This window comes from Acomys russatus, chromosome 27 (assembly GCF_903995435.1).
Source record: "Acomys russatus chromosome 27, mAcoRus1.1, whole genome shotgun sequence".
Lineage (NCBI taxonomy): Eukaryota > Metazoa > Chordata > Mammalia > Rodentia > Muridae > Acomys > Acomys russatus.
Genome location: NC_067163.1, coordinates 55,836,906 through 55,849,349, shown reverse-complemented (window position 1 = coordinate 55,849,349; position 12,444 = coordinate 55,836,906). Strand labels below are relative to the sequence as shown.

At 45.8% G+C, this 12,444-nt stretch overlaps 1 protein-coding gene across 2 annotated transcripts in view; it reads left to right on the top strand.

Annotated features, from left to right (window-relative positions):
* The window catches only part of LOC127210226 (zinc finger protein 14-like), a 75,776-nt gene extending 72,154 nt beyond the window's left edge, over positions 1 to 3,622 (top strand). For both annotated transcript variants that reach the window (XM_051169913.1, XM_051169911.1), the window contains 3 exons: positions 28 to 154; positions 1,205 to 1,265; positions 2,342 to 3,622. In XM_051169913.1, coding sequence (XP_051025870.1) covers positions 28 to 154; positions 1,205 to 1,265; positions 2,342 to 3,383 — 1,230 coding nt within the window. In that variant the 3' untranslated portion in view covers positions 3,384 to 3,622. The remainder of the gene's footprint in view (positions 1 to 27; positions 155 to 1,204; positions 1,266 to 2,341) is intronic.
* Positions 3,623 to 12,444: the final 8,822 nt, after the last annotated feature.

The following is a 12,444-nucleotide window of genomic DNA, read 5'->3' as shown; positions in this document are numbered from 1 at the left end:
TTTCTGTCCACATGTGGAACGCTTTAGGGTTTGGTGAGCTTTGAGGATCTGGCTGTGCACTTCACCCAGGAGGAGTGGGATTTGCTGGATCCTTCTCAGAGGAGTCTGTACGGAGATGTGATGCTGGAGACCTGCAGGAACCTCACTGCCATAGGTGAGGTAGCCTCTCGCTGTCCCCTGTCACTGCCATAGGTGAGGTAGCCTCTCGCTGTCCCCTGTCACTGCCATAGGTGAGGTAGCCTCTCGCTGTCCCCTGTCATTGCCATAGGTGAGGTAGCCTCTCGCTGTCCCCTGTCATTGCCATAGGTGAGGTAGCCTCTCGCTGTCCCCTGTCACTGCCATGGGTGAGGTAGCCTCTCGCTGTCCCCTGTCACTGCCATAGGTGAGGTAGCCTCTCGCTGTCCCCTGTCATTGCCATAGGTGAGGTAGCCTCTCGCTGTCCCCTGTCACTGCCATGGGTGAGGTAGCCTCTCGCTGTCCCCTGTCACTGCCATAGGTGAGGTAGCCTCTCGCTGTCCCCTGTCACTGCCATAGGTGAGGTAGCCTCTCGCTGTCCCCTGTCACTGCCATAGGTGAGGTAGCCTCTCGCTGTCCCCTGTCACTGCCATAGGTGAGGTAGCCTCTCGCTGTCCCCTGTCACTGCCATAGTAGGTAAGGTAGCCTCTCGCTGTCCCCTGTCACTGCCATAGGTGAGGTAGCCATACCTGTAGCCCGGCACTCGGGGGGGGGGGGGAGAGCAGAAGCCCGAGCATCTACAGGAGTTTGAGGCCATCCTAGTCTATATAGTGAGTTCAAGGACAGTACAGAGTACACAGAGAGACGACCCTGAAACAAAACAAAGCAAATAATACCATCGTACATTCACGCGTATATTAGAGAAATGTTTCTTGTTATTGATGATTGTTTGCATTTGGATGTGGAAAAGGAAGAATGTGGTGAGGAAACTAGGCATAGTTACAATATACATTCTAATAGTTTATCACGGGGGCTGGAGAGATGGCTCAGAGGTTAAGGGCACTGACTGCCCTTCCAGAGGTCCTGAGTTCAATTCCCAGCAACCACATGGTGGCTTACAACCATCTATAATGTGATCTGATGCCCTCTTCTGGCCTGCAGGTGTACTGTATTCATAATAAATAAATTTTTAAAAAATCTTAAAAAAATAAAAAAACAATTTATCACATTTTCTGGGGCCATGTTTTAGGATATGAGTGCGAAGATCAGAAAATTGAAGACCATTATGACGATCCCGAAGAAAATCTCAGGTAATTTACATGCATAACTGCAAGCAGATATTTCTTGAAGAAATCTTAATGTGCTGTAAAAATTTTGTTCTTAATGATTTTTATTTATCTATTTGTTTGTTTATTTGTTTTGAGATGGGTTTCTCTGTGTAGCTAGCCTTCGCTGTCCTAGAACTCACTCTGTAGAGAGGCTGGAACTCACAGAGATCCACCTGCCTGCCCCTAAAGTGCTGGGATTAAAGGCATGTGCCACCACTGCCTGGCAAGATATATTTATCTTTATTTTATGTGCATGGGTGTTTTGTTGTGTGTATGTGTGTCTGTGTACCATATACATACTGTGTCCAGCATGCCAGAAGAGGCATCAGATCCTCTGGATTTACAGCTGGTTATTATCCACCGTGTTGTTGCTGGAACAATATGTCTCTTAATAGTTGAGCCTTATCTTTAGCCCCTGTGCCATTAAAATTAACAACAAGCTAATGAAACAAATGAGCCCAACTACCACTTATCAAGTAGAAAATATCACCCCAAATATATTTTAAACAACAAACTGCTGTAACCAGTTCTGGGCCACTGCATTTACAAATGCTACTTTGGGGCCGGAGAGAGGCTCAGAGGTTAAGAGCACTAACTGCTCTTCCAGAGGGCCTGAGTTCAATTCCCAGCAACCACATGGTGGCTCACAACCATTTATCATGAGATCTGGTGCCCTCTTCTGGCCTGCAGGTGTACATGCAGGCAGAACACTGTATATGTAATAAATCTTTAAAAACAAAAAACAAATGCCACCATCTCGATCCTAGGCCTGTGGGAACCATGTTCTGGACCCATCGGTCCACTTACTGCGAGACCTTTCGTGTGGAGGCACACATTCTGCTTGTGTGGGGTGGCAGGCTGTCCAAGCTGGCCTAATAGGCCAACAGTGGTAGAGTAACTGTGGCTAATACGCTCGTCACTCCTCACGGGAGTTACATTTACAGACTTGGTGATACTGAAGGAGGCCGTCAGGGTAGAGCAGCCGTGTCCATGCGCCAGTCTCCATGTGAGCAGCAGTGTGGGGGAGGAATTTTCACGTGTCTTTCATCTTTTGTCAGGCACATTATATCTGACCCTGAGGACACACAGCCCGAACTTGAGGAACCCGAAGAGAAGCCACGTGACTCTAATTTTCTCACAAATATGGAAGGCTACATGGGAGCTCACACTGTGAATGGGCCTTCTGAGTGTGAGGTGTGTTTAAAATCCTATGGACTCTATCACCTAACCTACAGCGGACATCACAGCTATGAGTACAAGGAGTGTGAAGAAATTAAAACTGTAAGAAAATGTTATGAGTGTAACCAGTGTGGCAAAGCTTTGAGTTCTTTCAATTCTCTTCAAAGACATCAGAAAATTCATATTGAAGAAAGACCGTACAAGTGTCAGTACTGTAGTAAGGCCTTTAGATGTCTTAATGCTCTTCAATCACATGAAAGAATTCATACTGGAGAAAAACCTTACGAATGTAAAAACTGTGGTACATCTTTTAGCAGACTTACTCACCTGCGATTACATGAAAAAGTCCATACTGGAGAAAAGCACTATGAATGTAAACAGTGTGATATAGTCTTCAAATCTCAGAGTTCCTATCACAGACATAAGATAATGCACGGAGAATCATTCTATAATTGTAAACAGTGTGGCAAGTCCTTTATTTATCCCTCTCTGCTTCAAATGCACGAAAGAACTCACACTGGTGAGAAACCTTACGAATGTAAACTATGTGGTAAGACTTTTAGATATAATTCTTCCATACGATTACATGAAAGAACCCACACAGGAGAAAAACCCTATGAATGTAAACACTGTGGAAAAGCTTTTACACGCCAGAGTTATCTCCAGTTCCATGAGAGGAGCCACACTGGAGAGAAACCCTATGAGTGTAAAGAGTGTGGCAAAGCCTTTAGACACCACTCTTACCTCCGGTTACATGAGAGAAGGCACACCGGGGAGAAGCCGTATCAGTGCGTGCAGTGTGGCAGGTCCTTCAGCCGACAGAGTTCCTTTAAGAGACATCAGTCCGTCCACGCTGTGCCAAACCCCTATAAATGTCAACAGTATCTAATTCCATTATCCCTGTTTCCTTCAAATGCATGAAAGAACTTACACCAGCACCAGACCTTATGCGTATGAACAGTGTGATAAGATGCTTATCCCTAGTCACAGAAAACACATGTAAGGACTCAAAATAGTGATGAACCCAATGTAGAGCTTTCGGGAGTCACAGGGACTCTAGAACCCTGCCGCCTGGAAGCAGTTACCAAAGATGACGGCTCCTGCCCTTCAGCTCATGTCAGAATGTGTGGAGATCATGTGTCTCAGGGGGAAGTAATGCAGGGAGAAGGCCAGGCGGGGCACTGGAAGTCACAGTGATTGCACTCCAGAGCCCTGCAACCATGGAAGGCCAGCACTTGGACCCCGTTGGGCCATCTTGTCATTATAGAAACTTCCAGCAAACAGAAGAAGTCGTTCCCTACAGTCAGTAGAAGATAGATCTGTCTTTTTAATGACTTCATTTCTAATGAAAACCCATGGACTCAAAAAAGAGTTCTTGAGGCACATGCTTAAGTCCACTCCTAGTCTGTGGAATGTATTCTATGCTGTTATTCCCAAGTTGAATAAATCTATACATACTCTCAGTATACTACTGTGTGTTTTACTTTTTTTTTTTTTTTTTTTTTTAATAACTTTGGCCCCCATCCCCACCTCTGGTAACAGAAGGGTGTTTGTAGTTAGTTTGAGAGCTTTTAAATGTATTTCTCATTTATTGTTGAGAATTTCATACCTGTATACAATGTGTTTTGATTAAATCGTATCCCTACTCATCTTTAATGCCTCCCATTCCCGCCCCCCCCCCCCCCCCGCTCCCTCCCCTCTCCCTCCCCTCTCTTCTTTCTAAGTCCTGGGACTCACTGTGTAGAACAGGCTGGCTTTGAACTCAACAGGGATCCACTTGTTTTGGCTGAGGTTAAAGGTATGTACTACCAGAGTAGTCAGTGTAGGGCTTTTGGTTTTGTTTTTTTTGTGTTTTCTTGTCTACTGAGTTCAGTTAATTTTGTGTTTGCTTATTTCCTGGGCCACTGTACCCAACTCAAGATAACAAATACATCCCTCTCTATTCCTACACCTTGCTACCAGTACGGGCATTTCTGTTCTTTCCAGAAGGAGTTAATTCCACGTGGTCTAAGGAAATTGCAAAGACATTTCCTAGAGAAAATGCCAAATGAGACAATACTGATGCAGACTCAAGCTGCTACAGAGGTACCTCAGAGGTTAAGTACACATCGGGTTGTAAAGACTTGGGTTTTCTGATTCATGCAAAGGAATGGGTTTTGAATGTGTATGGATATTATTGGTTATAATGGTGGGAGAAGCGTAAAATGGGGTCAGACTGAATTACTGTGGGTACATGACGCAGAAATTCTGGGCTTAGTACTGCAGATTATATATTAAAAAGGTACAGTTTAGTGGGCTGGAGAGATGGCTCAGTGTGGTTCTGTGTCTCCCGCCAGGCCCAGTCGCTGCCAGGCCAGAAGTGTGCGCTTCTCTGCTGGAAGATTCAAGCGCCATTGGTCTCTGGGCGGAAAATGATAAATCGCAGGGTCCCATGTGAGCATGGGACAAAGTCCGTGTCACAAGATCTCTGGTTCAGCTGCGGGTGTGGGAATAGGAGATTTTCTCCATAATAAATGTTACTGCTATGTAGCTGGGCTGCCAGCACCAGGCCGAGTAGCAGTGGGGAGCTGAGGGCCTAGGAAACCCAGCAGGCAACAAGGAGGGCCCCACCTGACTGGAGTTGGGTGGCTGCTTTAGGAATAGCTGGCAGGTCACTCCCACAGATTGGCACTGCAGTGGGTGGAAGTGAACAGCAGAAGCTTGCTGTGGCAGGGTGAGCTCTAGCTGTGACCATGGCAGTCGCTGGCACTCAAGTCCAGGGGTCCAGCAATAAATTCTTCGGGGAGAAGGCGAGTCTTCTTTCCCCCAGTGTTATGTCTCTGAATAAACAGCTAGTCTCAGAGTCCTCCGGTGAAGTAGATGGTGCTTGCTGCTTTATTTATTGTGAAACAGGGACATAGAAACCTTGGGCAGTGTGGAGGGGCCTTGAGGATGCCTGTGTCTCATTGGCTGGGATTTAGGATGCTGGCAATGTGTCCTAACAGATGACAAGCGCATGTGACTGACCACCTGTAGCCACCTGAAGTCGTGTCGTGCTCCCGAGGCAGTCACAGAAAGGAGAGAGCTTTGTCCCACACCTGTCATTCAGAGGATCAGATTTTAAATCTCAAGTTTGAGATTTCCAGGGTTTGAATATGCTCCATGCTCCATTTCGGCTGTTCCGTGCCATTTTTTCTGGAGGCATGCTCCATGAGCCCCACAGCTCAGGGGTAAAGTGTAAATACTAAATTGTAAAAGTCAAAGTGAGCATGTGTATCTGACAAGCTTGGCAAACCGATGCTCATAATTGTCTCTCTCATGTCACACTGAGGTGGAGGCACATTCTTAGAGTGTTCCCAGAAACGAAGCAGGCAGCCCAGTAAGTTTTTGTCTGACCTACACCACTATTAAAGTTCCAGAGCAAACGAACTACAGTATACACCTTGATTTATAGTCGGAGACATTAATGTATTTATAATCCATATCCAGACACAAGAAATGGCGTACTCAGGCTTGAGTGAGGCAGGAGGCCTTGGGTCCCCTGTTACATTACAGTTTTACTATTCACTTTTTAAAAATTAATGCATGTGTGTGTGTGGGTTTGTGCACACAAGTGAGCACACAGTGGGGTCTGAGCCAGCCATTGGAAGAGCAAGTGCTCACAGATGCTGAGTCACCTCTCCAGCCCTAGTCAAATCTTTGTCAGAATCTTCCCCATAGGGCTCTTTAGTCCTTTACCTGGTAGCTGCTCCTTGTGGAAATATACATAATCAGACCCATTAGGTCACACTGGATATTAACTGAATTTGGTGATTCCAAACCGTATGTGGCCCTTCCATTAAACCAAGTCATTTGGTTATTTTTCCAAGCGCAGAGTTTGTAACTGAGATAATTACACTAGGGTGTTGGCACCAGCTCCATGTTTTCCGTGACCTGTAGGATGAGGGCTATGATGCTGGAAGAGGCTAAATGAAAGCGATTAGAGCTGTGATAACTAGGAAAAACAGCAAATGAAAAACACATGTCTCATTATTGGGAGGTATAGGGAACAACAGCTTTGCTCGTGAGACCCTAGCAATGGTGAGTGTGGTGCCATCCCTTTTCCGCCCTTGAATCCTGGACCCTTTACTCCGTACATACTGCATATATTATTGACACCATCAAAGACTTGCGAGATGTGGGTGTGGGTAACCTCCATGCCTCCCTCTGAGGTGGATCTTGAAGAATGAGAGTTGACTGTTGTAAGCTTGTAATAATGTAAAGAAAGTGGTATGCATGTGTGCCTGAGCTGGTTCTGAAGACATGAAGAAGTCACCAATATGCCTACGGTCCCTACTCTTGCTACATAGATTTTTTCCCCCCAAGCATGCTCTGATGGCCTCATTTAGGGGCGGGGGTGGGGTGGGGGACTGCTCGGTGTTCTTTAGGATTGGTTGGTTGGGGAGGAGAAGGATGAAGCCTCTCAATGGCAGCAACATGGACGTTTTCATTCCTCCTTTTAAATCCAAGTCTACTTTATCCCGATATCTCTTAAAGATGGTTTATAAAATTGTAATCATTACTGAAAAAATATAATTACTTGTATGCTGATAAGTGATACAAAATCATATGGGATCCATATTCATTGTGTCACTGTATTTTCCATTTTTAACTCAGAAATATTCTTTTTAATCTCTAATTTTCTCTTTAAAGACTTTCCCAAGTATCTTACCAAATTTGTTGCCTTTTCAGCTTTCCCCGCCATTTCTGTGTGTCTGTAGCTAGCTTCCACCAAGTCTCTCTGCCATTCAGCTGCTGATGGCCCCCTTGTGTTGGTCTGCCCAGTTCTGAGTGGTTGCAGGCTTTTCCCATGTGAACCGAATTGGGCTGCGTCTTCCTATGGGCCACCGAGATCTCTCTAGTGCGCTTTCTGACCCTCCTCTGGAACCATGCTGTGCGTGGGATAAACCACAGCTGCTGGGCTGGACTGATGATCTCCCTAGCAGCTGGCTTTCTATTCAGAGGTGGCTCATATTTTTTTATTTTTTAAACTGCTTTCCACTTGGGAGTTGCCGGGTCCTAAGCCTGGATTCTAAAAGCCCCATATTGGGCGCCATTTGTAACCACGGGCTTTTTCACTTGTGCCCCAGTTCCTGAAATAACGACTCTAAGACTTTATTATTTGTGAATAAATGCATAGGCCATAAGCTTTGACTTACTCCCCAGCTAGGTTATTACTTATTTTACCCATTTATTCTGTTCTGTGTGTACCACCACTATGGTTACCTCTCCTCAGTTTCATCTGTCCATCTTTCAGAGTCAGGGGCAAATCTCCCTCTGACCATATCTTAAGAGTTCATCTCTCTTTGCTGGATCTCCAGGCTCCTATTTCCTGCCTCAGCTGACAAGCCATCAGCTATTTATTGACGGGTGATACTTTAATCATGTGACAGTACGTAAGATTCTCTCCACAACTAGGCCCTGGCTTGTAGATTATTCTGCATACGATACAGGAACCACTCAGAAGTAGATAGCTGCAACATTATGGTGTCTTTCTTGCACAACTCTGAAGGAATGACCTGAAGGGAAAATGTCACAGTGGGCAGAACTAAAGGCAGTGCATACCGTACATTGTCCTTAGGAAGCTAGCCAGATGTGAAATTATGCGCTGACTCATCTGCAACTATTGGTTTAGAGTGGGTGTGGCCTGGTTGGAGGAAGTGTGTCGCTGTGGAGGTGGGCTTTGAGGTCAGCTGTGCTCCAGCTATACCTGGTGTGGCAGACACACAGTCTCCATCGGCTGCCTGCAAGTCAAGATGTGCAATTCTGGGCTCCTCCCACATCATAGCTGCCTGCACACTGCCAGGCTTCCCACCGTGGTGAGAAATGGGCTAAGTCACTGAGCCTGTAAGGCAGCCCAAGCCGAATGCTTTCCTTTAGAAGAAGTGCCACAGTCACACTGTCTCTTCTCAGCAACAGGACCCTTACAAAGTCTGAAGTGGACAGGAGAGACTGGGGTACTGTGACAACGCTGACCATGCTTTTGTTTGGAGGAATGTGGATTTGGGGACTTTGCGTTAGGAAAGCAGTGGAATGTTTTTTTTAATTTTTAATTTTTAATTTATTAATTTATTTTTATTACATCTCAATGGTTATCCCATCCCTTGTATCCTCCCATTCCTCCCTCCCTCCCATTTTCCCCTTACTCCCCTCCCCTATGACTGTGACTGAGGGGGACCTCCTCCCCCTGTATATGCTCATAGGGTATCAAGTCTCTTCTTGGTAGCCTGCTATCCTTCCTCTGAGTGCCACCAGCAGTGGAATGTTTTAAGCACTGCTTAATTGTCTATCCCAGTAGAAGCATGAGAGACAGTGGTGCTAGGGTGATTTGAGCTGTGGGGGCCTGGCTCAAGAGGTTTCAGAAGGGAAAAATTTTAGTATGCTGCTTAGAGGTCATTATTGTGGTATTTTGGTAAAGGATGTGCCTACTTTTTGCTGTTGCCCAAAGAATCTGCATAAGGCTAAGGTGAAGAGATTTAGACTAATTGCATTGGCAAGGAACTCTCAAAGCAGCCCAGTGTAAACTCTACCCTGTGGCTCCCTCTTAGGGTGAACATTTTGGTGAAATAGAGGAAGTTGCACTCTGAAAGGGCAAGATGTATGGCTCAAGGATTAAAGGGGCACCAGGAAGTAGAATGGAGCTAAATCCTATGTTCAAGGAGGTAACCAGATTAAAGATATTAAATGGAATTAAGGTGGGGCAAGACCCCACCCAGCTAAGCTTCCTTCTCATGAAAAGGAATTAAAAAAAAAAAGCTTAGGTCATTTCATTTTGACCTTTTTCTTTTATTTATTTATTTTTAATATTTTATTAATTTATTCATATTACATCTCAATGGTTATCCCATCCCTTGTATCCTCCCATTCCTCCCTCCCTCCCACTTTCCCCCTACTCCCCTCCTCTATGACTGTGACTGAGGGGGACCTCCTCCCCCTGTATATGCTCATAGGGTATCAAGTCTCTTCTTGGTAGCCTGCTATCCGACCTCTTTCTTTTAAATGTATATTTTATTTATTATAACCTACTCACACTACATTCCAACTGCCATCCCCTCCTTCCTCTGCCCCCTGACGGAGGGGTGGGAATGGGGGCAGTTCCTTCCTGCCCCAATGTCTGGCAACATTCTATTAGGTCTATCAGGATAGCCTGCATCCTTCGCCTCTGTGTACCTGCTAGGCGCTCTTGTCTAGGGGCAGGGACCAAATTGTGGCCATCAGAGTGTCTGTGAGAGGTTCAGCAGCCGCCTGCCGCCCCCTCCCGCCCCTCCCTGCCCCTTCTCGCCCTTCCCCTCCAGGCCTCTCCCCGCCCCTCCAAGCCCCTCCCTACCCCTCCCTGCTCCTCCCTGCCCCGCCCCGCCCCTCCCCTCCCCGTATATTGTTCCCGACCCGCGGGTTCAGTTATTCGTGGAGGGTCGCGACCTGTGAATAAAGAATTAGGCGAAAGAGAGACACGAGCCCAGGAAAAACTTTGCTTATCGAGGGCCGTTTATTGTAAGGGGGTATCCAAATTTATAATAAGCTTCTGAAAGGGCGGGGGTGAGAAGGAATGCAGTGGAAAGTTACAAAATCTTCTGGGCCAGGCCCAAGGACAGCAGGTGTGGAGTGGGGCGACTATACAGAAGTCTCGATACACCGAATGTTCTCTTTCTCAAGGTCAGGCTGGATCTTTGTGGTAGCCAGGCAGAATAATTATCTCAAGTATGCAGACAGCTGTGGCTTTCAGCCAGCAGGGCCTCTCAGCCACTGGGGCAGGTCAGGCAAGGTCCTTTGGCTCCTGACAGTATATAGAGCTTCTTGATTCACTAGCAAGACCTTTCCACAATTATATTTAGGTTTTTAAAGGGGCATGGGTCTTTTGGAGTGCAGTCTTTATGAACATGACTAGGTAGACCAGAGTGGCCTTCAATTCATGGATACAAGACTGCCTTTGCCTCCCACATGCTAGGATTAATGGCATGTGCTACCATGTTTGGTAATATTCATTGTTAAAAATGATTTTATGACAACCAGTCGCAGACGCATTAAGTGACTTTAAGAGTTATTGTATTGTCTCAATTCTCCAATGTGCCCTTTCCTCTATCTTATTCAGATTTGTTCTTCTCCCCCCCCCCCCCGCCCCACGGTGTGTGTGTGTGTGTGTGTGTGTGTGTGTGTGTGTGTGTGTGTGTGTGTACTTTGTGGTAGAGGCTTTCCTCAAACACATAGTGATCTTCCTGTCTCTGTGTCTAGAGTGCTGGCTTTAAATTGAAAATGTTTTATGGTTCAAATTGTTTGTTTGCTTCTTTCTTTCTTTCTTTTTTGGTTTTTCGAGACAGGGTTTCTCTGTGTAGCCCTGGCTGTCCTGGACTCACTTTGTAGACCAGGCTGGCCTTGAACTCACAGAGATCCACCTGCCTCTGCCTCCCGAGTGCTGGGATTAAAGGTGTGTGCCACCATGCCTGGCTCAAATTGTTTATTTTCTTTTCTTTCATCCTTTTTTTTTTTTCCATTTCTTTCTCTTTTTTCTTATAGAAAAAGCATTTCAGTCATTATCTTATGTGTAATTGTGTTTTGCCTACTGATGTGATTTTGACTCATCTGTACCTCACCAGTGAACTCAGGCCTGTGTGGGGAGGCCAGGAGGTGGTGTCAGAATCCCGGAACTGGAGTTACAGGTAGCTGTGAGCTGCTGTATGTACTTTGGATGGAACCTGGGTGCTCCCAAAGAACCCTCAGTGTTGAGGTATTTTCTACCCTATATTGTCTATTATTGATTGTGTTTCTTGTCCAAGGCAGATCAAGTCACTATGGGGTCAGATGCCCATTGCATCGAACTCTTCTACAAGTGGAGGGTTAGCCTCAGGCAGGGAGAGACTCTACAAGTAGCTCTTTAATGGAAAGTGATCAGCCCTGAAACCATATACACACAACCAACAAGAACCAGACTCAGCAGGTTACAGTCAAATATTAGAACATACTTAATCATACATATCAAGGAAGAAGTGTGAAGTGAAAAGCTTTGGAAGGCATGGAGGGAGGACAAGGAAGGAAAAAAGATGTAATATATTTTAATCAAAGAGTATGTGAGTTCGAGGCCAGCCTGGTCTACAAAGTGAGTCCAGGACAGCCAAGGCTACACAGAGAAACCCTGTCTCGAAAAACCAAAAAAGAAAGAAAGAAAGAAAGAAAGAAAGGAAAGTATCTCTTTTCTTGGAACCCTATTAAGGAGTAAAATCACAGATAGTTGCAAAGCAAGTTTACAATACTGAGAAAAATTGGGCAATAAGAACATACAGAAAAAAAATATCAAAAGAATGCCCTATGGTTGGTCACAGTGTGACTAGGGGAGGGTCAGGGTGTCCCCCAAAACAAATGACAGTCATGGTTTCCAGCATGGCAGGCTCCAGAAAACAGAAGCAGCACCTCAGCTCTTACAATACATGAAAACTTGTCTTTAAAAATAAAGCATAATGGGCCAGGCATGGCAGCACACGCGTTTAGTCCCAGCCCTCGGGAGGCAGAGGCAGGAGGATCGCTGTGAGTTCAAGACCAGCCTGGTCTACAAAGCGAGTCCAGGTAAGCCAAGGCTAACACGCATAGACCCTGTCTTGAAAAACAAAAAATAAAATAAAATACATAAAAAATAAAGCATAATGGCTCCTGTGTTGAAAATGGAGTCAGACAAGCAAATTACACGGTGAAAGTAGAGGGTGTAAAAAAAAAAAAAAAAAAAAAAAAAGAAAGAAAGAAAGAAAGTAGGAGGGGCGTGGGCCCTGGGCTATTTGTTAATATGATGTAAACACCAAAGGCGTGAATGCCACAGATGGCTGTGCTGAGCTACCTTGTCCTCAGAAAGAGGCCATTTTTGCCTCTGAGCCGGCTGAATCAGAGGTCGGAGCCGGACGTGGTGGCGCACGCCTTTAGTCCCAGCACTCGGGAGGCAGAGGCAGGTGGATTGCTGTGAGTTCGAGGCCAGCCTGGTCTA